The sequence below is a fragment of the Crocodylus siamensis genome, chromosome 1 (assembly GCF_052110815.1).
Source record: "Crocodylus siamensis isolate JL-2025a chromosome 1, ASM5211081v1, whole genome shotgun sequence".
Lineage (NCBI taxonomy): Eukaryota > Metazoa > Chordata > Crocodylia > Crocodylidae > Crocodylus > Crocodylus siamensis.
Genome location: NC_143395.1, coordinates 94633671 through 94660707, shown reverse-complemented (window position 1 = coordinate 94660707; position 27037 = coordinate 94633671). Strand labels below are relative to the sequence as shown.

At 45.9% G+C, this 27037-nt stretch overlaps 1 protein-coding gene across 1 annotated transcript; it reads left to right on the top strand.

Moving 5' to 3' along the window:
• The first annotated feature begins 23335 nt into the window (after positions 1-23335).
• Positions 23336-25163, top strand: LOC149873052 (uncharacterized). The gene is made up of 4 exons (XM_090031838.1): positions 23336-23755; positions 24302-24581; positions 24840-24903; positions 25021-25163. The coding sequence occupies exons 1-4, from the start codon at positions 23336-23338 to the stop codon at positions 25052-25054; spliced, it is 798 nt and encodes a 265-aa protein (XP_089887964.1). The 3' UTR covers positions 25055-25163.
• Positions 25164-27037: the final 1874 nt, after the last annotated feature.

Genomic DNA, 27037 nt, shown 5'->3' with positions numbered 1-27037 from the left:
GAGCTTCTGGAGGGGTTGGACGTATTCAAGTCAGCCAGTCCAGATGATCTCCACCCTAGAGTTCTAAGGGAACTGGCCGAGGTCATTGCAAGTCCCCTGGCACGGCTTTACGAGCACTCGTGGTGCTCTGGTGAGGTACCGGAGGACTGGAAGAGGGCCAATGTGGTTCCCATCTTCAAAAAAGGCAGAAAGGAGGACCCGGGAAACTATAGGCCGGTTGGTTTTACCTCAATCCTAGGCAAGCTGTTTGAGAAATTTATGCTGGCACACATCCAGGAGTGGCCAGCAGGGGACTGCATGCTTAGGGGCAACCAACACGGGTTCATCAGTGGCAGGTCCTGTCAGACCAACCTGGTGGCCTTTTACGATCAGATCACCAGATTGTTAGATGCAGGGGTAGCAGTGGACATAGTCTTCCTGGATTTCCGGAAGGCTTTTGACACTGTCTCTCATCTCGTTCTCATTAAGAAACTGGGGGGCTGTGGTGTAGACACCCACACAGTCAAATGGGTCGCCAACTGGCTGGAGGGCCCCACCCAGAGGGTGGTAGTGAATGGGTCCTTCTCAACCTGGAAGGACGTGGGCAGTGGGGTTCCGCAGGGCTCAGTCCTCGGGCCCGCACTGTTCAACATCTTCATCAGTGATTTGGACGAGGGGGTAAATAGCACCCTGTTCAAATCTGCTGATGACGCTAAGATGTCGGGGGACGTGGGCACACTGGAAGGATGCAACAGGCTACAATCAGACCTGGACAGGTTATAAGGGTGGGCGGATGAGAATAGGATGGGTTTCAACACAGACAAGTGCAAGGTGATGCACCTGGGGAGGAACAACCGGCACCATACATACAGGTTAGGGAACTCCCCTTTTGTCAGCACGGAGGCAGAAAAGGATCTTGGGGTCATCATTGACTCCAAGATGAACATGGGCCAGCAGTGTGAGGAGGCAGTTAGGAAGGCCAACCGCACCTTGTCATGCATCCACAGATGCATCTCGAGCAGGTCCAAAGAGATGATCCTCCCCCTCTATGTGGCACTGGTCAGGCCGCAGTTGGAGTACTGCATCCAGTTCTGGGCGCCACACTTCAAGAGGGATGTCGACAGCATGGAGAGGGTCCAGAGGAGGGCCACTCATATGATCAGGGGACAACAGGGCAGACCCTATGAGAAGAGGCTATGGGACCTGAACCTGTTCAGCCTCCAAAAGAGAAGGCTGAGGGAGGATCTTGTGCCCTGTTATAAACTAGTCGGGGGGGGATCAGCCGGCATTGGGGGAGTCCCTGTTTCCCCGAGCACTGCCAGGAGTGACCAGGAATAACGGTCACAAACTGGCAGAGGGTAGGTTTAGGTTAGATATCACGAGGCGCTACTTCACGGTCTGGGCGGCTAGGGTCTGGAACAGCTTCCAAGATAAGTGGTGCAGGCTCCTACGCTGGGCGTGTTTAAGAGGGGGTTAGATGAACATCTTGCTGGGGTCATTTGACCCCAGTATTCTTTCCTGCCATGGCAGGGGGTCGGACTAGATGATCTGCTCAGGTCCCTTCCGACCCTAGAAACTATGAAACTATAAGGAAAAACTTCTTTAGAGCTCAAGTGTCCAGGGTCTGGAATAGACTCCCCCCAGAAGTGGTACTATCACCTACTCTAGGTATCATTCTGGACTTCAGAAATACCTCAACGCTCACTTAGCTGGGGTCATGTGAGCCCATCAGTCTTTCCTGCCAAAGTGCAGGGGGGCTGGACCCTATGATATGTAACCCGTAACATCTATGGATCTATGAAGAAAGCATTGAATCTTCCACTCTAACCTTTCCTTCACACAGGCATTTCTACTTAGGCTGCAATATCCAGGCTTTCCCATGTCTAGCCCACCTCTAATGTGGATTCTTCGCAGTCTAGATCAGTTTGTTAAACCTGAATCATTAATTACAGTTTTGGTTTTATCTTTCTTAGTGCAGAAAAATAAGAACTTGGTGTGATTGACAGGTGACCCCACTGTCAAAAGAGGTGTCTCCCAGTTCAAAGGGAAGGAAGGGATAAAAAAGCCTACAAATGCAAAGGAAAAACCAATCAACCAGATCAGTTTTGTTAAGGGCCCATTTCATTAACGCAGAAATCCTATTCAGAGATAACCAATAAGGCTGTTAAAGCAAACACCATCTTACTAATTTAACTGGCCCATACAAAGTTTGTTATAGCAAGGAGGAATAGTCCTAAATTTTGAAGTACCAGCACAGATTGCAGAAAATAACCCTGAAACACATGCAAGCACTCAATTTCTTGTGGCACATCTTGGACCCTTTCCTTTCTTAGCAATTCCATTCTCCCTTTGATTTTAAGTTTAGTCCTGCAGTCTTGCTGTCATGTAGAAATAAGGACTAAAACCCTTTGCTACAGATCCATATGCATATGGTATATTTTAATAAGCACTTTAGAGAGATTTGTTCCTCTGGGTACATCATCAAAGCTTTTCAAGTGAATGCAGCGAAAAATAAAGTGAATAATTTAAAAAAGATTAAAGTAACCCATAAAAATGACTAAGAAAATACTCTTAGAAAGAGGGTAATTTATAATTCAATAAAGTATGCTACTTCTCTTGTCCCTCCAGTCACAGTTAGGGGTGTGCCCTTCTAAGTAATTTTGAAAGACTCCTTTCCATTTCCCTTCTCTAGCGATCAAAGGGTAAATAGAGTAGGGACAGCTTCAGCTATCACGTGCAAAACACATTTTTTCATGAACAAATAATGAGCAAGAATCAAACTATCACGTTAAAAATCCCAAGGAGCCCACTTTGATGGGACTAAAATTGTAATTTTGTAAGTATAGTTCTGTTTAGTATTCATTGCAGGCATGAAAGTACATGTATTGAATTAAAAAAGCCCAATGGTCCAGAAATGCAGTGAGAATATATAATGGGAAACTAGTGGCAACTAGTATGAAAAGCATTTCCAAATAAATGTAAAGATTTCAATTGTTGTCTCATGCAGAATTTAAAGTAGAGGCATTAAAAATTTATCTGTGATATGTAGCCATATATTTTTGAGAAAATATACTTATTATGAAGTACAGGCTGCTATAGAAGTGACAATTGCGGTTAAATTCACATGTACATGTGAGGCTTTTGTTACTGTCCATGAGAGCCATGTTCACAGATCCACATCTTGTTGATGTGATTGCATGTATCCATGTGTTTGGGTTTGTGTATATGTACATACATGTGTACATATCTTTCTACTTCTGTACCTCCTGAAGTATACCTCAGACCCACCATGATCTGAGTCCATTTCCACTGATGTTCCAGTGGCCATCCAGTCTTCCCCCTGGTTCTTCATATTTTTGCCTCCACAGTTTTCTACCCTACCCCCTTGATTCCTTGGTCTCCATGATCTCACAGCAATTTCTCTCTGCCCACAATCCTATTTAAGAAAGGGAGAAACTGTAATGAAGAAAAGTGGTTAGTCTCCCAAAGCCATTCTTGTTTGCTCATTATTAACTATTTAAAGACATCTTATTAAGATATATTAAGGTATATATTAGCATTAAAGTAAATATTACAAGTCTCCACATACTGTAACCAATGAGTTAAGGGTAACAAAAACAGGTATTTAGGCCTTAATGTTTTCAATGCTTTCATCAATGCCTTCAATGTCTTCATCAACTCTCATTGATTTTAATGGTAATTATGGGTTCTCTCTCCCTGGTGAGATAATGAAGGGACATAATGCAGAGACATATATTTCCTAGCTCTTAATACTGAAGCACATGCTCTCCAGTTTGATCATACAGTACTTGCCCTCAGTTTCCAGAGACTTCAGTGGTAACTGAAACTGCTCAGCCTCACTCAGGATCAGTTAAGAAGCCTGTACATTTCCTGAAATTCAGTTAATTTAAATAGCCGATGTACTTCCTGAATATTCATGATCATTTACTTGTGATCCAGCTTGAATATTAGCAGACAGCTACTTGCTGTGTATTTAGGTACAGGGAATGTCATAAATTATTGAAACTTCTCCCAGACACAAAGGACATTTTGTTGCAATCCAGTTTAAAGGTTCATTGTTGTAAAGCAGTTTTGTTTAGCTGCCTATTACTTTTCAACTCAGGACTTTTATACACCTAACAAATTAAGTTGTAATAAAGCCTGCTTGCTGAGTACTTTACTGAGAAATGCTGTTAAAATGAAGCACACATGCATATTTATGAAGACAAAGAGAAGATGTTTTTATTTGGGGGGAAAAAGTGAGAGACACTATTCCACCTTTTTAAGAGACACTTTTCCAATATCTGTTTTACTGGTAAACAAATCATCCATTCTGGCCATAGATGGCCATATTTCAGCAATGGATGAAAATGTCTTGTTACATTTACTTGGCCAGTCCTGTTATATGTGAGCCTTTCCCAGTCCTCTTACTAAACACTGTGTCCAGTCCAAACTCAGTCCCTTAAATAGTCTGGTGTTATTAAGACAGAAGATCGCAGTAACATAGACTCATTGTAGTTTAAGCTTTCTCTAGGCGGAGCTATTCCTCAGGTTCTTACTGAAAGCAAAGGAAACCCACATGACCAGGTGGGGTCTGCCCCAGCCACTTTTTAGCTCCCACTGAGTGGAAAATGCTGCTGCCTGTCTGCTTTCCCCACATGAGTCCCTGGCTCACTGCAGTCCCTGTCCCGCTACTCCTACCCTACTGCTCCCAGGCACTCACCACTCAGATGGTATTAGATAGCAGTGGCAGGCATGTCAAAGTGCTAAGGGCCAGTGGTGCATGTGCCAGGCCAGGCTAGAATGACACATCCCAACAGAACAGCTCCAGGATCTGCAGTGGGGACAGGTGGTGAAAGCCCTGGGAAATGTGTGGGGGCCAGGCAAAGCTGCAATGAACCTGCCACTATCAGGGGCAGCTCCAGTCTGCTGAGATGTGCTGCACTGTATCTGCTGCCACCATCTGGCACCATTTGGGTGGTGAGCGCCCAGGAGTAGTGGGGCAGGGGTAGTGGGACTGGGACTTATGTGGGGTAAGCGGGTGAGTGACAGTGGTCCACACTCAGGAGGGGCTAAAAGGTAGCTGGGGCAGACCTCAACTGCCCCATAGGTGTCCCCTGCTGCATCCCTGTCCTGGTCCCCCTTCCTCTTCTACTCTTTGTCATCCTTCTCCCTCTCCCATCCTCCCTCCCACTTGCCCTGCCTACTGCCAGGGTTCTCTTGACCAGGGGATGGCAGAACATGGAACACAAGGGCACTGGCAGGGCTGGTGGAACTGGGAGGGGAGGGAGGCTGTGGCTTGGAAGTAAGGGTTACTGGCACATCATGGCTGCTTAATGCTACTGTGGGGCAGAAGCGGGGACATGATACCTGTAGGTGGACCCGCCATTCTGGTGGCTGAAGGGGGCTGGAGAAGCTCTGATTTTCCATGATAAAAAAACAAACAAAATCAAATGCCAAAATATATAGGTATTAAGAATGCATTTTATTATAATGATTGATGCACAGGTAGGCTTCCAAATTGCTTTAAAATGGTAAATATATCAATAAAACCTTGTGTTCAACTGATACCTACATATATAGTGTTTAACGTTGTATATAGTGTTCCATTTTTAATCATGGAAAATGTGGATTTGGGGTTTTTTTAAATCATAGGATTTTGGATTTTTTAACAGAGAAAACAGGAACCCTGATAATCAACCCTTGTCAACAATGTGCCAGACTCTATATAGACATTGGTAGTGCTACAGGGCCATTTCTTAATTTTTATCTCTTTTTCCTTGACTTACTGTTAAGGATTGGATAGTTTTCTTGATGCTGTTATATTTGTATAAAATATATTCATGTACATCTACATAAAGAACACATACAAATTGACTGTACTTAAACTGGGCCCATCATATTATTTCAGAAGATATATTTCCTTTCTAAACTATAAGGTTTTTCAAGGAAAAACATGATTGGGAGAAGTCATCTTGGCAAATTGGCAACATAACAAAGATATCAAAATTTGGCTCTTCTCTAACAACTAACAGCCTATCTTATACTTCATAGGTGTACTTGTTCTACTTGTACAAAGAATAAAAGCAAAAATCAAATAGAACTCTTCACTGTGAATTTTTCTATTCTATTATTTTATATTGCTTATTTTATCTATTTTTGTATCCTTGTATATTATGTTTAATTTTACTTTTGTTTAAATTAGTAGACTGTGTAATGTCATTGTAGGGTGTTACCAGTAGCCCCAAATTATGTAATTTTATTATTCTTTTCCTAGTGTAAATATATACAATTTTACCTTTAATTCTGTAATGTTGTTCTAGCAAAATTTGTAAATAAACTACTACTACTACTATGAAAAAAATGAAGACATTTTAATAACTTATCCAAGCTGTTATGCCTATTAATTTGTAAAATCATAGAGATCAGAGAAGTTGGGCTGGATGAGACCTCCATTAGATCATCTAGTCCAAGGATTCCCAAACTGTGGTATGTGTGTCTCTGGTGGCATGGAAGACATTTCTGCGGAGTAACCCAGGAGTAATGGCAGATTTAATTTTCATTTTAATAATCATTTAAAGGGTTATAAAAAGATACTGGTAGGGATACATGGTCAGCAGGAAGGGGGTAAACAAGAAGAAAAAGTTTGAGAATTGCTGATCTAGTCCAACCCCCTGCCTGAGGCTGGATCATCCTTATCTAAACCATTTCATACAAATTCATAATCTAACCTTTTGGAAAAATGACCATAAACCCTGACAAAATACAGGTCATAACACCTTTCATATGCCACAAGTAAACTGGGGGAACCATGGCAGCCAACGTTCTGCTTTTGTAGAAGTTTGTTAATATACGCTTACAAGATCCCACTATAGAGGAAGGCAACCCCCAGCCCTCAATCCAGACCTATCTGTTCATGGGATAGCATTTCTTTCTGACCCCAGATATGGGGATTGATCGAACCCTGAGTGGAGGGGCAAGACTCTCTAGTCAGGAACCTCTGTCTTTTAAGTGCCAGCAGGAGAATTGACACACCCTAGTCAAACTCCCCAGCCTTGGCTGCAGCCAACACCTGATGCCTCTTGAGGATGGCTTTTAAAAAAAAACCCAACAAAATGTGACATATGTAAGTAGATAAAGGCATATTCACTGTTACTTTTGTCTTTGTTATTGCTGAGGAACAGAGAAATCTAAGATTTTGTGCTGGAATGTAGGTGTGTGAATGGGTTCAGGATAAACTCTGTCTGATATGACCATCATAAGAAAGTTAAACAAAACAAGAGAGCTTTTGTATTACTACCTATCCAGCCTCTAGAAGAAAGCACTATTTTATGGACACTAGAAGTTTTGATAGATCTTAAGCAATTTATTTTCTATGTTGTCTTTTCTAATATAGTAGCAATTACTTTAGTATAAGCTTTTGAGGTATTCTGCTGGTAGACAAAAGCCTGAATCCAATTAGATGTCATAATTGGATCTGTTATCTAATCAATATAAATAACAGATGACTTGATAGTTTAGCATTAATATTGTCACAAGAATCATTGTAACAACTCTATGAACACCATTACCTCTTCTACTTATTTCCATATGTTTAATTTTTTTCCCATTGAAAAATACAGGTTTAATAAAAATGAAAAATGTCATCAATAGTCATTTCAATCTTTTTCTTCATGCAAACAAATTATAATTAAATCTACAAATCACAAATAAAAATAACTTCATAGAAAAAAATTAAGGTTTCTTCTAGTTTTGATTGTTTTGGTTTTGTTGGTATTGAATTCTGGAAATGCCATCTTTCCTTCTCCTGATGTTTCCAGATAGTGAGAAAAAAATGAGAGGGGGTGGGAGGGAGACAGTTACAAAGTGAAATCAAATAATGTGCTCACTTTTTAGTATTAATGTTGAAAGTGTAACTCATATAAAAAGTAAATAACATTTTTCTCACTTTTTAGCTTCTGCTTTTGGTGGAATTCTACATACAACTTGAAGTCTGAGAGAAGGGATGAAGGTAGGCAACTTTAAGCCAATTTAATGTCATTTCAGTTCTGGACTGTTCCAGCAGCTTGGAGAGGTACTCTGTCAGGTAGCTTATTTGTGAGCTAATTAGCTTTAGGACTTGCCAAGTTTGTGAGTCTAGGATCCCAGTAGTCCACTAAGTGAGCATCTGTGGATGCAGGCAGCCTGATAGGAAACTAGGCATTGAGGCAGGCTGGGTCATTTGGCCACATTATTTCTCTGCCGGTTTTCCATCAAAATTTCTCACAAAACTGACACCATTCCTTCAAAAACATTTTTACCAGCTCCAATTCCAAGCTTTCAAGTGGTCTTCTTGATCCTCCCTTTCTGATCCTTAAAGTCTGATCACCTGAATGTGTGAAACTCCCTTTTAAATTAATGGAACAGTTTGAGTGCACCTAATGGGAGAGTGAAACTTCTGCCTTGTGCTCCCCTCATGGCTCTCATCTCATTCCTCTTTCTCTGCTTCCTTTTTCCCTTCTTTTACTCCTATCTTTCTCTTTTACCATTTCCCATATCTCTGTTTCCCATATCTCTTAGGGTGCGTATAGACGAGCACAGATGTGTGTTATGTGGTGCCACAGATCTGTCTTTGGCCACACGTGTAGCCATTCCCCACACTGTTACTTTGCAGCATGGGGTGAAGGAGGGGGGCAGTTGACCCTGGGACATCCCAGGGTAAAAAAACCCCCATGCCTAAAAAAACAGGAGCGGTGCACATGGCTGCAGAACACATGGCTGCACGTCACCCAAAACTGGAGCGTGGACAGCTGGAGCCATGCTCCAGCTGCTGGCCGGGCTCATTATGGCTGGAGCTCCCAAAGGTTCCTAGTAGCTCAGGTAAGGCTGCTGGGGCCAGCACAGCCTCCCCTACCCCACTCGGGGCAATATCCCATGCACCAGAGCTCATATGCCATGGGTGGTACCCGGGGACAAATAGCAGCGGCACATATTGTGCCACTGCTGTTTGTCCCTGAAAAAAACACACATTCTCACTCATGAAGACATGCCCATAAATGTCATTTCCTCTCACAATATTCTTGGAGTAGCAAGTTTGTGTTCCCTTTCAACAGTCATCAGGTAGAGGGTCAACAATTTTAGTCAGCTTCATTTCAGTTCACAGTAATCATGGTCAGTGGAGCAGGACTACTGTGTTCCCCACATTTTTATTGCTAAGGGGATCTTACTATTCTTTCTATTTCTCCTCAGCAAGGATATTTTGTAGCTTTTCTTCATGATTACCATCTTTCTGACACTTTGCTTTTAGTGCGACCTTTTTTTAAGCAAAAACTAAAATTGAATGAAAAACTTCAGGGTTTGACTATCAAAGTCAGTGGGGAAATGAAAAGGTCTGATAGCTTTTCTAAAATTTTAACAGCAAAAATTAGGCAGGCAAGACTCTGTGTAGGAATCAGTTTGCCCTTGACACTTTTAAAGAAAACGCTTGGGTTGTTGAATATTTGTCTGTGTGTGAAACATGGCATTTGTGGTAAAGATAATACAGAAACTTGAAGCATTAGTCTTCACACTGTAATTAGAAACGAGATAAAGTTTATCACCACCAGAAGCACTGAAACAAAAGACTTCACGCATAACCTGAATATTAATTTTAACATCAGGAGTACAGGTCACGTTTTGTATCAATTGTTTTATCACTGCTTCAAGAAACAGAGCATATACTTTTAGACTACTATTACCAATTCTTAAAAATGTCCATGGCTGAATGGTTCATAAATATTTCTGACATATCATGGAGATTAAAGTGCAGAGTTGGCAGAGGAAGAATATTTATGAATTTCTCCATGTGCGAAAGAAGTACAATCACATTGTCAAAAGATTTTTTAAAAATCACAAAAAAAATCCTTTTACGCTGTATCATTGAATGACTAACAATTTTTCCTGGACAAAATCAGTTTTGGGGACAAATCATAAGAAGCTTGTCCTAAACTCTTTCTTTTTTTCACCACTTCCCTGTCTAACTTTTAATCCATGCCAGGTATGATGAAAACAATGCCACAAAAAGTTTCCCCACACTGTTCTGCCATCTGCCAGCAACCTAACTTCTGACAGAAGTAGCCAGCATCTCAAGGGTAAGAATCAATTTAGTCTCAGTGTTGGATCTATTCCAGTGCATTTCCTTAGCAGAGATGAAAAAAAGTGTGTCATCTGAGTGGTGTTGCATATGTTTTTATCTGCTCTTGGCTGGGGATTCAGCTAAAACCATCACATTCATTTAACTTAGGATCTCATTTAGAGAGCTACTACCAAATTATATCTAGTGCTGTATAGATAGTGTGCAGAGCATAGGAGAGGAAAATCAATAGTATTGATGGGCAATTATAAAATATAGAGATCCTAGAGTGTACTGTAAGAAATTATGTGGAATATGACTGAATATGGGTTGTTATGGGGAAGAAAAACAGAATGAAATTAATGATAAGTAAATTTAATGTCAATGCCTAATAGTTTTCCTTAACCATAAATTACTTATTAAACCAAGACTACTTCCCCTAGAACACAGGGGATTACAAGGCAGTTGAGGGTAAAGAGTCTTAACAGTGGGGGTCTACTACAGACCTCCCAACCAAGGAGAAGAGCTCAACCAGGAAGTCTAAGGATGTGGTAGTCATGAGGGACCTGAACTTCTCGGACATCTGCTGGGAACAGCAGTCAGCCAGGTCTGACCACTCATGTAGGTTCTTAGCCAGAATGCAGGACCTCCATCCAACACAGGAGGTGCACAGCCCCACCATGGGAGATGCCTTGTTGGACCTGGTGTTGGCTATGGGAGATGACCTGGTGAGGGGGCTGCGGGTGCTTGACCACCTGGGCGACAGTGATCATCGCCTGCTGGAATTCACCATCCAGCGCAAGGTGGAAAAAGGCCTGCAGCAAGGCAGAAGCCCTAGATTTCAGGAGGGTGGACTTCAATGAGCTAAGGAGAATAGTCAGGGAAGCACTGAGGCCCCAGAGGGGAGGGGAGCCAGGTGTCTAAGGAGAGTGGTCGCTCCTCAAGGAGACGATCCTCCAAGCCCAAAGGGAGGTAATCCCAATGAGGATCAAAGGGAGCAGGAGAGCACACAAGCCTCCCTGGCTCACCAAAAGCATCCGGGAATGTCTCCTAGCTAAAAGGGAAGAGTACATCCAATGGAAAGGAGGGGACATCTCCAGGGATGACTATACTGCAGTTGTTTGGGGATGTAGGGGGGCAGTCAGGAAGGCCAAGGCAGAGATGGAACTGGGACTAGCTTCCCAGATTAAAGACAATAAGAAGTCCTTTTTTAAATACATAGGGGGTAAAAAGCAGGTTCCGGGTAATGTGGAACCCTTGCAGGACATGTTAGGAAATTTGGTCATCACACCACACGACAAAGCCAACATAATTAACGATTTCTTTGCCTTCATCTTCCTAAGTAGGGACTAGAACAGCCACCCCCGCTGGGCCCCCCTCAGGCTCCAGGGGAGGCACACCTAGGCCAAAGGTTAGTGAGGAACTAGTTAGGGAGCTCCTGGAGGGACTGGACGTATTTAAGTCAGCCAGTCCAGACTTCTCCACCCTAGAGTACTAAAGGAATTGGCTGAGGTCATTGCAGGACCCCTGGCATGGCTTCACGAGCACTCATGGCGCTCTGATGTGGTGCCAGAGGACTGGAAGAGGGCGAACATGGTTCTCATCTTCAAAAAGGGTAAGAAGGAGGACCCAGGAAACTATAGGCCAGTTAGTCTTATTTCAATCCTAGGCAAGCTGTTTGAGAAAATTATGCTGGCACACATCCATGAGGTGCCAGCAGGGAACTGCATGCTTAGGGGCAACCAACATGGGTTCATCAGTGGCAGGTCATGTCAGACCAACCTGGTGGCCTTCTATAATCAGATCACCAAATCATTAGATGCAGGGGTAGCAGTGGACATAGTCTTCCTGGACTTTCGGAAGGCCTTCGAAACTGTCTCTCACCCTGTTCTCATTAAGAAACTGGGGGACTGTGGTGTCGACACCCACACAGTCAATTGGGTCACCAACTGGCTGCAGGGCCGCACCCAGAGAGTGGTGGATGGGTCATTTTCAACATGGAGGGATGTGGGCAGTGGGGTTCTGCAGGGTTCCGTCCTCGGCCCCGCACTGTTCAACATCTTCATTGGCGACTTGGACAAGGGGGTAAAAAGCACCCTGTTCAAATTTGTTGATGACACTAAGATGTGGGGGGATGTGGGCACGCTAGAAAGGAGGAATAGACTACAATCAGACCTAGACAGGTTACAGGGGTGGATGGATGAGCATAGGATGGGATTCAACACTGACAAGTGCAAAGTGATGCATCTGGGAAGGAACAACCGGCACCATACCTACAGGTTGGGGAACTCCCTTCTTGTCAGTACAGAGGCAGAAAAGGATCTTGGGGTCATCATTGACTCCAAGATGAACATGGGCAGGCCGTTTGGGAATACAGTAAGGAAGGCCAACCATACCTTGTCATGCATCCACAGATGCATCTCGAGCAGGTCCAAAGAGGTGATCCTCCCCCTCTATGTGGCACTGGTCAGGCCGCAGTTGGAGTACTGCGTCCAGTTCTGGGCACCGCACTTCAAGAGGGATGTGGACAACATGGAGAGGGTCCAGAGGAGGGCCACTCGTATGATCAGGGGAAAGCAGGGCAGGCCCTATGAGGAGAGGCTACAGGACCTGAACCTGTTCAGCGTCCAAAAGAGAAGGCTGAGGGGGGATCTAGTGGCCTGTTACAAACTAGTCAGGGGGGATCAGCAAACACTGGGGAAGTCCCTGTTCCCCTGAGCACTGCCAGGAGTGACCAGGAATAACGGTCATAAGTCGGTAGAGGGTAGATTTAGGTTAAATATCAGGAGGCACTACTTCACGGTCAGGGCAGCTAGGATCTGGAACCAACTTCCAAGAGCAGTGGTGCTGGCTCCTACCCTGGGGGTCTTTAAGAGGAGTTTAGATGAACACCTTGCTAGGATTGTTTGACCCCAGTAATCTTTCCTGCCATGGCAGGGGGTCAGACTACATGATCTACTCAGGTCCCTTCCAATCCTAAAAACTATGAAACTATGAAACAGTACCTTATGACCTTAAGAATGATTTGCTTATTTCACAAAACAAAATCTACCATATTCTCTAGGTCTTTTTGTTTCATCCAAAACATGGTAAGAACAGGATAAGCCTTCTTTTCAGGAAACCATGAGAACATTAATGGTGAAGGTTCAGCTCCTAAGAGTCTGAGCCTTGCTTTCCTGGTTTTTAAAAAGAAAGAAGAATGAAGGCCTCCTGATAGACTAATGTAGACAGTACTTAAGCATCCTACACTAGGTGACCTTACAGACTGCCACTGTATTCTCCCTTGTCTGAGTCATCTAACTAAGATGTTTCAAGGTAGAAAAATAGCAAACAGATAAATAAATTTTGGTGCTATCAGCTGGTTGCCAGCATCCTAAAATTGGGTAGTATCAGCACTGACTACTCTTGTCCTGCCTTGAAGAACCTGTAAAAGTAATTGTGGTAGTGCACCACTGGTGTCTGCCACTTTAAGGGAAGGAGCAGGCAGCCACCAGGTGCCTGATGAGGGTGGCCATGATATGGTCATGGCCATGGTATGAGGATGGTTGGTGGTTCCTGGTCCTGGGCATGATCTGAAACTTTACTCTTTCAAGGAAGGGTGGCCTGGTGAGACTCCTTGTGGTGAGGGAGTCCCCAAGAAATGCCAGGCCAGTTACCTCCCTGGTGAAAGATGAGGATGAGAGCCTTAAAACCTCAGCCCCCATAGCTGGGTGGGTAAACCCGTAGTAGGGCCTGAGAAGGTGGACCCGTACAAGAGACTCTGGGCTAGCTGCTCAGGAGCCTGACTCGAGGTACCCTCAACTGGTCAATGTTGGGGCCAGGACCAGAAGTGTCAAAAGGGCCAGATTGCTCACTGCTAGGGTCACCCAGAGCCAGGGGACCTGGGGTTCCAACTGGCCTAGAGGTGAGACCAGGGCTTGTGTGGCCAAAGGTCCCATAGAGGGGGCCACTTGTGAGATGGAGAAGAGTACAGAGAGGTTGGTAGCCCAGGATGAGGGTGGAGTAGGCTGCCTGATTAGGAGAGATCTGATTATGGTCCAGACAAGAATGTTATGGGACCCCGTGTGGAGCTAGAATCGTTAAGAACTTATGATGCCGTCTATGAGGCATGGGTCACAGTGTAGGGGAAGTAAAGAGCCATGGATAGTGCCCCCTGGCATTAGGGCATAGAATGGGCATTTACCACCATTTTATTGTAATAGCAAAATCATAGTAGATGAGACTTGGTGGACTGCCCTACATAGACAGGTGGGTGGGCCAACTTGAGGCTTGACTACAAGCTTGCTCCCTGTCACAGTAATGGACCTCTTTACCCACTTATATGACTCGAGTCTCTTCTTTCAGACTGATCAAAAATGGTTATTAGGAGGTATTTGGTGTGTCTTGGTGCACTGTGATCAGTGGGTCCCTCAAGGCTCTGTCTTAGGGCCTATATTATTTAACATCTTCATCAATGATGTAGACATTGGTGCCAGAAGCAGACTGGCCAAGTTTGCCAATGACACCAAACTCTGGGGTAAAGCATCCACATCTGAGGACAGGGGGGTGATCCAGGCAGATCTTGACAGGCTCATGAAATAGGCGGATGAGAACCTGATGGTGTTCAACACCAAAAAATGCAAGGTTCTCCACCTTGGGAGGAAAAACCTGCAGCATGCTTATAGGCTCAGCAGTGCTATGCTGGTTAGCACTACAAATGCAAGGGACTTGGGGGTCATGATAGACCACAAGATGAACATGAGCCTTCAGTGTGATGCTGAGGCTAATAAAGCAAGCAAAACACTGACTTGCATCCATAGATGTTTCTCAAGCAAATCCCAGGACATCATTCTCCCATTGTACTCGGCCTTGGTGAGGCAGCAGCTGGAGTACAGTTTTGGGCTCCACAATTCAAAAAGGATGTGGAGAAGCTTGAGAGGGTGCAGAGGAAAGCTACGTGCATGATCAGAGGTCAGGAAAACAGACCTTATGATGACAGGCTGAGAGCTATGGGGCTTTTCAGCCTGAAAAAGCGCAGGCTCAGGGTTGATCTGGTGGCCACTTATAAATTTATCAGGGGTGCTTATCAGGATCTGGGGGAACATCTGTTCACCAGAGCACCCCAAAGGATGACAAGATCAAATGGTCACAAACTCTTCCATGACCAATTCAGGCTGGACATAAGACAGAACTTTTTCACTGTCCGAGCCCCCAAGTTTTGGAATAGACTGCCACTGGAGGTGGTTCAAGCATCCACTTTGAACACCTTCAAGACACATTTGGATGCTTATGTTGTTGGGATCCTAGGATCCCTGCTGACTTCCTGCCCCTAGGGCAGGGAGCTGGACTTGATGATCCTCTGGGGTCCCTTCCAGCCCAATTGTCTATGAAATTGTCTGTGAAATTTTTCTTCCACATCCTTAAGCCCTCACTTGTTTGAGACTTAGACCCATTATGTTCTATGGAGGTTCAAATACTACACTCATAGAATCATACAATGATAGAGTCATAGAGAAGAACTGGAAGGAATCTCCAGAGATCATCTAGTTCAATCCCTTGCCTGAGGAAATTTTACCCTATCCAAACCACCCATAACCTAAACTCTTCATAAGACTACTGTCAACCCTACCACAACACAGACCTAGCACTCTAACCTGCTACAGATAACACAGGAGAACCACAGCAGCTAATATCTTACTTCAGTTAAATGGTGTCAATATGTGCTTAAGGGATCTGTGTAGATAGCCATTCCCCCCACTACAGAGGAAGGCAAATCTGACCATGGGGTAAAATTTCTTTTTGACCCTACATATGGCAATTGGTTTGACTCTGAATGGGAGGAACGACCCTTTAGCCAGGAACCTCTGGCTTTGGTCCCAGTAAAAACATTGGCACATTCCAGTCAAAGTCTCTAGCCTTGGCTGTAACCAGCACCCAATGCCTCTGGGAAGGCTTAAAAAAACACCCTGATACATATAAAAGAAAAGCAGGGGAGAAAGCAACTAGCAAAGCTGAGAAGCATGGGAAATACTCACGATAGAACTTCACCTAGATCACCTGTGATCAGTGTCTATCCAACCTCTTGAACACCTCCAATGTTGGAGAGTCCACAACTTCCCTAGGAAGTCTATTCCACTGCCTCATTATTCTAACAGTGAAGAAGTTTTTTCCAGATATGAAGTCTGAACTTACTTTGCTGCAGCTTCAAGCCATAGGTCTGTTTCCTCCTCTCTGCTGCAAGAGAGAAAAGGTGCTTTTCCTCTTCTTTATGGGATCCCTTCAAGTATTTGAAGAATTCTATCATGTCCCCTCTTAAGCACATTTTCTGCAAGCTCAACATGCCTAGTTCCTTCACCCTCTCCTCACACGACCTGCCTTCCAAGCCCTTTGTCATCTTTGTTGCCCACTTCTCAACCTTCTATAACTTTTCCTTTTTGTATTTGTGTTTTTGATTATTCCTCCCATCTGACTAAAACACCTTGCATTTGTCTGAATTGAACTTCATTCTGTTAACTCTAGCCCAAAGTTCCAGGATGTACAGATCCTTGTGAATTGCACTTGCATCTTCCAATGTGTTCACAATCCTGCCCAGTTTTGTATTGTTTGCACACTTGCTCAAGAAGCTTTTTATACCAGCATCCAAATTGTCAATAAATACGCTGAACAGCTTTGTCAAAAGCCCTGCTGAAGTCCAGATACACTTATCCCTGTGTACTTTCCAGAAGTCATGACAGAACTAACATCTGTCACTTCTCCAGGGGGAGAAGTGTGCACTGTGTAATGTCTTGTTTTGTAGGGCTTTTTGCTTTAAACATGTTTTAAGTATATATACTGAAAAGGCAAAGTCAATGAAAAGCAAACTGTGATGAGGTTCTTGATAGTCTTTGTTTCTTGAGGATGTTCGTTCTACCATCTCAGGCCACCCTTTGAGAAATCTTTATCTCTTGCACTTGCCAGATTGATTCTTGTTGAGGAGAGCTCCACTGTTACAGAAGAATGTAACTGTCCTGTCCTTTATGTTACTTTTATATTAAATCATTCAGAGAGCTGGTATGACAGCACTGACTTCAGTGCCAGTGGTACAAGTTAATCTTGTAATCTATTCTTTCTGTGCATTAATAGTAAACAGCAGTATCTTCTGGGTTTCTCAATGCCAAGATGAAATTAGCAGTATAGTAGAGGGCAGCTGTATAAAATATACCCAGGGTAACAGTGGGTATATGTATTTATGGCAACAGTTATATCCATTTTATCTGCAACTAGATGGAAAATCATGTTTCTTCTTACCAGGTTTATACCTGGCAATAGTCATAGGTGGAGCGAGAAATATGGGAGGTGAGGTGGCCTCATGGCTTTGTCTGGTCTTCATGGAGACCCCAGCCACACCTGGCCAATCTTATTTCCTTCTATGACCAGGTGACACATCACTTGGACAAAGAAGAAGAGGTTGATATCATATATTTAGATTTTTAAAAAGCCCTTGACTTGGTCTCCCATGATGTCCTCATGGTAAAATTGGGGAACTGTGTCCTCAACATCACAGTCTGGTGGCTGGGGAACTGACTACATCGTTGGACCCAGAAAGTGACAGCTGATGGAACCAAGTTAACATGGCACATGGTGACCAGTGGCATCGCCCAGGGCTCAGTACTAGGACCAGTACTCTTTAATATATTCATAAATGATCTGGATTCAGGTGTCAGAAGTGGACTGGCTAAGTTTGTAGATGACACCAAATTATGGGGAACTGCGGTCATGCTAGAGGGTAGGCTGGCAATTCAGGCCAACCTGGACAGACTCACAAGGTGGGTGGATCAAAACCTGATGATATTCAACACAGAAAAATGCAAGGTGTTCCACCCCAAGAGAAAAAAAAACACATCATACTTATAGGGTCATCAGTTCTACACTCACTAGCTCCACAACTGAAATAGACTTAGGACTCATGATTGACCACAATATGAATATGAGCTACCAATGCAGTGCCACAGCCGGCAAAGCAAATAAAACTTTGGCTTGCATCTACCAATGCATCACAAGCAAGTCTGAAGAAGTCATCCTCCCACTTTACTTAGCTTTGGTGAGGCCGCAGCTGGAATACTGCATCTAATTCTGGGCTCCACACTTTAGAAAGGATGTAGAGAAGCTTGAGAGAGTCCAGAGACCCATGTACATGATTAGAGGTCAAGAGAACAGGCCTTATGAGGAGAGGCTGAGAGACAGGATTCCTTAGCCTAGAGAAGCTAAGGCTCAGGGTGACTTGGTGGCAACCTATAAATATATAAAGGGTGGGCATCAGGAACTGGGAGAACATCTGTTCACCAGGGCACCCCAATGGATGCTAAGGTCTAACAGTCAAAAAATGCTGGAAGACCATTTTAGCTTGAACCTAAGGAAAAACTTATTTACTGTCCAAGTCTCCAGATCTGGAATAGATTCCCTGCAGAAGTGGTGCAAGCACCTACTTTGGATACCTTTTAAGAAATGCTTGGATGTTTATCTTGCTGGGGTGATCTGACCCCAGCTGATGTCTTGCCTGTTGGTCAGGAGGCTGGACCTGATGATCTAATGAGGTCCCTTGTAGCCCTAAAAGTAGCACATGGGTGTGCATCTTGTCAAACTAACAAGCCCCCCGCAGACAGGTACCCTGTCCCTTGCCCCGCTCCTTACCCTGCCCTAGCTTCACCCCTAGCCACACCTACTGGCTACCATCTTTGATACCATTTGGGCTGCCACATTTGGAAATGGAAGTCCCACCCCTAACCCCTGAACTTTGCCACCAGAAACCTTACCCCTTCCCCCAGAAGTTCTCCATTTTGGGGTGTTTCTGACTTTGAAACAGGAAGTCCTGCCCCATCACATGCCCTTATGACATCAGAAGGTCCTCTCCTGACCACCATGTTGGTGGCCAGCTTGGCTGTCATGTTATATCCCAGAACACCCTGTTCCCATCACATGCCCTTATGACATTAGAAGGCCCAACCCCCTGTTCACCATGCTGCTGGCCATCTTGACCACGTTATATTCCAGAACACTGTGTTCCCATTATATGGTCTGTGATGTTATAAGGCCCAATCCCTCATCAGAAGGTCTGCTCCTTGACTGGGAAACGCCTCCCCCTGAGAATGGCACTGAACCAATCAGGGCAAGTATAGGGGATGGGACCTAGGCTGAAAGTCCCTGGCCTGCCTCTTTTCTAAAGACTGTTGGGAAACCCTTTAAAACAGCCTATGTGTTTTCTGAGACCACACCAATGCAGGCAGAGGCAAATATGTATTCGTACACTCTGCAAGCCTCAGACACTGTTCAGATCTCTCTCAGCAGCACTATGGATGAAATCCAGGTGGTTGAGACAGATTCCTGGACTCCCAAAACAGATCCAGGGACCGCGGCAGACCCTCAACAGAGTCACAGGCAGAGAGCATGGAAGTGGCAGACAAGCTAAAGCCCAAGGGATCTGCTGAGGTAACTAGTCTAGATTTTTTTTTTTTTTGTGGATGAAATGACTTTCTACGGTAACAGGATGGATCTGTGTTAACTATATAATTTCTGTGCAGGTAGATGATGCCTTTATAGAGAGCTTTCAAAACCTACATATCAGTGGACATGTGAGAATAAAGTTCTTTTGCATAAATTGGTTTTGTTCATGTCTAAAAGAAAGGAGTTCAAGACAAGGCTGAAGATGGATGTATCAATTTAGTCTGAGTCCCCAGAGCCCGTGTATGAACCTATGGAGGTTATGGAGCAGGGGTATGAACCTATGGAGGTTACGGAGAAGAGTTATGAACCTATGGACATTGCAGAGCTCCCCTCCTATTTGAAGAAGGATTTTCTGTGCGTCTAAAAGAGAGAAGTTCAAGACATGTCTGAATAACCCTGTATGTGCTGCTTTCTGTGAAGTGTCTCACGTAGATGCATCCAGTGATGATCAAATTAGAATTTCCACATATGCAGGATAAAAAACAACTCCTTTTAGTGTCAAAGAAACTTTTTTTTCAATGTATTTTAACATGTGAATCACACAGTTCTTTTGGGGGAAAACCAAATCCCTAGAAGATGATAAGTTGAGTTCAATTTATTATAAATTTAGAGCAACAGAAAACAGAGGAATGAAATGGACCACACAGGTCATTTAATCGTATCTATAAATTACCAAATTTTGTTTTAAAACTATAGTTCCTTACCCCACTACTCTGATTAGAAGGTATGTCCAGAACCTTGTTCCTCTAGTGTTTAGAAACCTTTAATTTCAAAAATATTTTATTCATAGCCAGTTTATACCCATTTGTTCTTGTTCTAGCATCCTCCTTTAGTGTAAATCCTCCTCTCCCTTGAGTTTATACTGCGATATATTTACAGGAGTCCATCATATTCTTTTGCGGGCTTTATTTTGCTAAGCTAAGCAGGCCAAACTCTTGTTTCTTAAATAAACCTCAAATATTTCTTGCTGTTTTAGGGGTTAGAAGAGACATCTTAGTCCCCAGTCCAGTCAGTTACTCTGATACCCTTTTGTCAGTAGAACAGTTCTGTATTGTCACAAACACTTAAAATATAATATTTATAGTTCCTGAAGCACTGACTACAGTACCACTTGGGGCTATTTTGATGTTTTAGAAAGTTTCTGAAAAGCTCCAGTTAAATTATTCTCTAGAACAATGATTCTCAAGCAGAATGCCTTAGCTATTGGAGGTACCTTGAGATATTTCAAGGATGCCACACAATGTTAGCAATGGTAGGTGGACAAGCATGATTCATAATATAAACTCCAGGATTTCATATAAGAATTTAGCATTAAAAACATTTTGATCTCTTGTGATCTGCCTGAGTATTTTGCAATAGAAAAAAAGCTCCATTATGTTCTGTAATTAAAAAATGAATGAAAGCTAAAAGCTGGCATTTTTGAGGGGTGCTTCAAATATAACAAGGGATGCCTCAAGTCTAACAAAGTTGAGAACCACTGCTCTAGAATCCTTAACTGAAACTGAAACCAGTATATAAGTCCCAATCTCCCTGTTCTTAACCGTTTGAAGGTTTGCCTCTTATCATTACTCTTTCTCTGCACCATCTACATGAACATGCAGGAGGTGCAAGTTAGCAATATTCCTCTTAGATTCATAATCTGAATATATTCTATTTCCATGCAAAAATAGAAAAAAGTTGGATGCTCTATAATTCTAAAAGAAAGCTATTCAAAATTGAAGGCACTGTATATTGTCATGGACTATAAATGTGCATGCTGGCTGTGTACAGTACTTTATCTGACCTTGCTCATTCAAAGATACACTTGTTACAGAATGTCAGTCACTAATGAGGCCTAAAGTAATTGAGCCTGATTGAACTGGCAAGATGCTGCCTAATTATAATGATAAATGGAATTGGCTGATCAACTATGGAGGGTGAATGGCATGGAGGGCATTAAAACAAGGTCATTCTGTCAGGGAGAACCACTTTTTATGACTTTCTGCTCTTCACACTGTGTATTCTAAACACAGTTTGTTCATCCTGCCTTGTAACCATAAACACGATGTATGGGACTTTCTCTTCATTTTGACAGGGACTCACGCATTTTCAGTTCTGGGCAAAAATCACCAAATTTCATCTCGGTCCATCTTACCTATAATTGAGGATGCATGTAGAAAATGCTATAACATTCAGATATAATGCTATATCTGAATGTGAGGACTGACAGGCTTGTCTGGGTTTATAATGAATACAGTGGCATAATCTTCCTTCTATCACCCCAAAACAGGGAGAATCATGTGTGCTAGCACCTGCTAGATACGGTCATATTTTACATTCAGCACTATGTTTTTCATTTATCATATTATCTTTATCACTATAAGCTATTTTTTTTAGTATTTATTAAATCTGTGAGCTACACTATTCCTTCTTGTGAAAGTTAAAGACTACACTGCAACTTTTAGGTAGCCCCATGAATAGAAAAGTGGTGTACCACTATGCCTGTGTGAATAGGGAATGATTCAATTTGTGTTCAGATTTCACCAGTTTGGATGCCAGTGATTTGATTTGGAGCTCTGAATAAATTTTCTGCTTCAATTCAGCTGAATCAGCTCCGAAGCTTTGGAGCCAATTCGGAGCCAATTCGAAGAGTTGGCCATAGAGTATAATGGAGAATCAATGAAAGATCTATAACTTTGTTGTTTTTTGTCTGATTCAAATGAAACATGCAGGGATGGTGGCCTCTTCTGAGAGCATAAATCCTGCCAAGTGTCAAGAAGATAGGTGCAGGGGAAACTGTACCTCAAAGTCCTGAAAGCAAAACTCATATTACATGTTACATGTGTGTGTGTACTAAAATGGCGGCTGCCGCTCCAGAGGCGGTGGAGAGCCCGGGAAGAAAGAAACGGTTAGGGCCAGCCAGGGATGGCGAGGGAATTCTAGGATGGACAACCTCGAGCTGGCGTGCCAGAGGGAGCAGCGACCCCTAAGAGAAGCTCGATGACTGGGACGTCGGTGGATCGTCCCTGGAACGGTGGATCGGGTGAGCTGCTAGAGATCGGGATGACCTGGAAGGATTCTGAGGATCCTGAAGTCAGTGCCGGGACAGTGGGTGTGAGCCACGCCGAAGAGGGGAGAAGGATCATGGATCACCTGGCTGGAGGGAGATCGGGGCAGGATCACCGCCAAGACCAGCAGATGCCTGTTAAAGAGATAGGAGTGGGGCAGCCAGAGAGCAGCTAAGGGGAATCCCTTGCTCACCCCATCTGGGCTAGGAGGGATCTGGTGGAGGGTCAGCGTGACAGTCAGAATATCTGTGACTCCTAGTGTAGAGGGTCTCACCAGGTGAAGGGCTTGTGGCGCGGGGTATACAGACGATGTGACTGAGGCACCGGTGTAGGTTAAGGTGAAGGGGCTTACATTGAGGTGGGGAATCTCCAGAAGGTGAGAACAAGAAGGAAGGATGCGTGGGAAGCCTGCAGAAGCAGCACAGAGCAGGCACAGGAAAACGGATCCCACAGGTGGCGTGAGGCCGGGGTGTAGGGGTGGAGGAGCCCCGTGTGCAACTGGTGGGCCAAGCCCAGGCCACTGAGGGACCTGTGAACTAGCCCCACCCACTGGGGAAACAGCAAGTCATGGCAGGCGAGATCAGGGTTGGCAACGGGGATGAACAAACACCCACGGTGACAACCAGGTCCGGACAGGGAGCAGCCAATGACCAGGAGGGCAGTGCTCCCAGGAACGACACAAGAAGGCCTGTCAGTGACAGCGTGGTGCATTGGCCAGGAATCCAAAGAAGAACACCAGTTCGGGATGCAACCAGCCGAAATGGGTCTGGCTGGCCGGTTAGCTCAGAATTTGCAGGCTCTAACACAGATTGTGGGGTCCCAACAGAGGCTGTTGGCGCAACATAACACGCCAGCACTGAGGATACCAAAGATGACAGCTGATGGTGACCCTGAGGCATATATTGAGGCTTTCGAGTGCCAGGCTATTGTGATGGGTCTCGATAACAGGTATTGGGCCAGCCAACTTGGGACCTTGGTGGTGGGCAAGGCCCAAGCAGCCTATCGAACTCTCACTAGGGATGAGGTCAGGGGCAGCGGGGAGAAGAGGGACTCAGGCGCACGTGTGTCCTTCCCACACGTGTGCCTCCTTTCTGGACCCGGAGCGGAGGAGAGTGCAGTAGTAGAAGCGGCGGCGGCGAGCGGAGCAGCTGAGGGGCCAGCAGCAGCTGATCCCCCTAAGGTAAGTGGGGCTGAGGGACTGAGGGGCCGGCGCAGCTGAGCCGGATCCGGAGGGGAAGCCCCCCGGGTCCCTCTTAGCTGAGCCGGTAGGGAGCCGCGCTCCCGAGCCGCGCGAACAGAGCGCGCAAACAGGCACGGTCTGTAAGAGCGCGCCGGCGTTTGCGGCGGCGTTCGCGCCGGCGGGCGAACAGGCGGGGCCCAGAGGCTGACCCCTGCTCTGCTAGTAAGGGCAGCAACTCCTGCGATGGTGTCGACACGGAGTTCTGCCAGGGCCCCTGCCCGGGGGGCGCGGCCTTCCCGGGGCTTGTCCGAGGCCTCCACCCAGACAGAGCCCTCGGGGGGGCTGCCGTCCTCCAACCCCCTGGCCTGCGGGAACTGCCTGGCAAGGTCTGGGGGGGCAGGGACTGGGGACTCCTGCACCTGTCCTGTAGGTATCCGCCTTAGGACCCTGGAGGAGCGGGTGCAGGAGCTCCTGGAGGAGGTTAGCAGGCTGAGGGGAATCCGTGAGGCAGAGGAGGAAATTGATAGGTATTTTCTTTCTCTGCAGGGTGATACAACAGAGGAGAGGGCAGACCGGGATGAGCCCTCCACCGCTGAGTGGCAGACAGTCTCCCGCGCCAGAGCTATTAACCATGTTGCGGCACCAGTTCCTCCTGTCCATCTGGAGAACAGATATGAGGTCCTGGCAGCCCTGGAGGAGGAGGGAGCAGTGGAAGATTCCAGGGAGGAGACTTTGTGCACACAATGTCCTGTGCGGGCGGCGGGAGTCAAGAGGCCTAAGAGGAGGAAGCGTCGCGTCATCGTGATTGGTGACTCCATCCTGAGAGGTACGGAGGGCCCCATCTGTCGCCAGGATCCCTCAGCACGTGAGGTATACTGCCTGCCCGGAGCGAAGATTCAGGATGTGAAGGGGATGCTCCAGTCCATCATCCAGCCCTCCGATTATTACCCCATGGTCCTTGTCCATGTGGGTACTAACGATGCGGCCAGGAGAGCCCCTGATCGCCTGATGGAGGACTACCATGCTCTGGGAGGCGTGCTGAGGGAGATGGGCGCACAGGCGGTCTTCTCTTCCATCCTGCCAGTGAGCGGACGCGGCAGACGTCACGAGATGTGCATTGCGGAGACCAACTGGAGGCTACAGGAATGGTGCTTCGAGGCGGGCTTTGGCTTCCTCAGCCATGACCGGCACATCGTGATGAGAGACATGCTGGGATGGGATGGGCTCCACCTTTCCCCTAAAGGTAAGCGTGTGTTCTCTTCCAGGTTGGTGAACCTCCTTCGGCGGGCTTTAAACTAGGCTCGTCGGGGGAGGGGGAAGATGAGGGCGGAGGAGACGATGACATACCAGGCCCAGCAACAGCCAGCGAGCCCAGACCAATGGTCAAAACGGAGAAACAGGTAAGCGATAGGGGACGGGGCATTGCTGAGACTAGGGGGTCAGTGGGCACAACCGCTGAAGGCCTCAAATGCCTCTACACGAATGCTCGAAGTATGGGGAAGAAGCAGGAGGAACTCGCCCTCCTCCTAGCTGTCACCAGCCCTGACATAGTAGGGATCACAGAAACGTGGTGGGACTCATCGCATGACTGGGCGGTGAGTGTCAAGGGCTATAGGCTATACAGGAAGGACAGGATAGGAAGGAAAGGTGGAGGAGTAGCACTCTACATCAAGGAGGAATATACTTCCTCGTTAATTAGCATGGGGGTAGAGGGGGGGCACTCTGAGGTGCTCTGGGTTAGAGTAAAAGGCAGTCCAGGGGAGAGAGACTTAACGGTGGGAGTCTACTATAGACCTCCCAACCAGGGAGAAGAGCTCGACCTGGAATTCTTAGGTCAGCTTACAGAGGCAGTGAGGGCTAAGGATGTGGTCATCATGGGGGACCTAAACTTCCCAGACATCTGCTGGGAGGAGCAGTCAGCCAAGTCTGATCGCTCACGTCGGTTCTTAGCCAGACTGCAGGACCTCCATCTAACCCAGGAGGTGCACAGTCCCACCAGGGGAGACGCCTTGTTGGACCTAGTGCTGGCCACGGGTGATGACCTGGTGAGGGGGCTGCGGGTGATGGGCCACCTGGGAGACAGTGATCATCGCTTGCTGGAATTCACCATCCAGCGTAAGGTGGCAAAGGGCTGCAGCAAGGCAACAGCCCTAGACTTTAGGAGGGCTGACTTCAACAAGCTAAGGAGGATAGTTGGGGAAGCGCTGAGGACCCAGAGGGGAAGGGAATCAGATGTCGAAGGTGAGTGGTTGCTCCTTAAGGAGACGATCCTCCATGCCCAAAGGGAGGTAATCCCAACAAGGGTCAAAGGGAGCAGGAGGGCACATAAACCCCCATGGCTCACTAAGAGCATCCGGGAATGTCTCCTTGCTAAAAGGGAGGCATATACCCAATGGAGAGATGGGGTCATCGCCAAGAAGGACTATGTTATAGTCGCCCGAGGATGTAGGGGGGCAGTCAGGAGGGCCAAGGCAGAGTTGGAGATAGGACTAGCTTCCCGGATTAAGGACAATAAGAAGTCCTTCTTCAAATACATAGGGGGTAAAAAGAGGGTCCCGGGTAATGTGGGGCCCCTGCAGGACACGATGGGCAACTTAGTCATCACGCCAGATGACAAAGCTAACATATTTAACGATTTCTTTGCCTCTGTCTTCCTAAGTAGGGACCAGTTCAGCCACCTCCCTGCTGGGCCCCCCTCGGGCCCCGAGAGAGACACGCCTGGGCCAAGGGTTAGCGAGGAGTTAGTTAGGGTACTTCTGGAGAAGCTGGACGTGTTCAAGTCCGCTGGTCCGGACGATCTTCACCCTAGGGTTCTACAGGAACTGGCTGAGGTCATTGCGGGACCCCTGGCACGGCTCTATGAGCACTCGTGGTGCTCTGGCGAGGTGCCGGAGGACTGGAAGAGGGCCAATGTGGTCCCTATCTTCAAAAAGGGAAAAAAAGAGGACCCGGGAAATTACAGGCCAGTTAGTCTGACCTCAATCCCGGGTAAGCTCTTTGAAAAAATTATCCTGGCACACATCCAGGAGGGCCTTGCGGGGGAATGCATGCTCAGGGGCAACCAACATGGGTTTATCAGTGGCAGGTCTTGTCAGACCAACCTGGTGGCCTTTTACGATCAGGTCACCAAATCATTAGACGCAGGGGTTGCTGTGGATGTAGTCTTTTTGGACTTCCGGAAGGCTTTCGACACTGTCTCTCACCCTGTCCTCATCAAAAAGCTGAGAGACTGTGGTGTCGATGCCCACACGGTCAAATGGGTCGCCAACTGGTTGGAGGGCC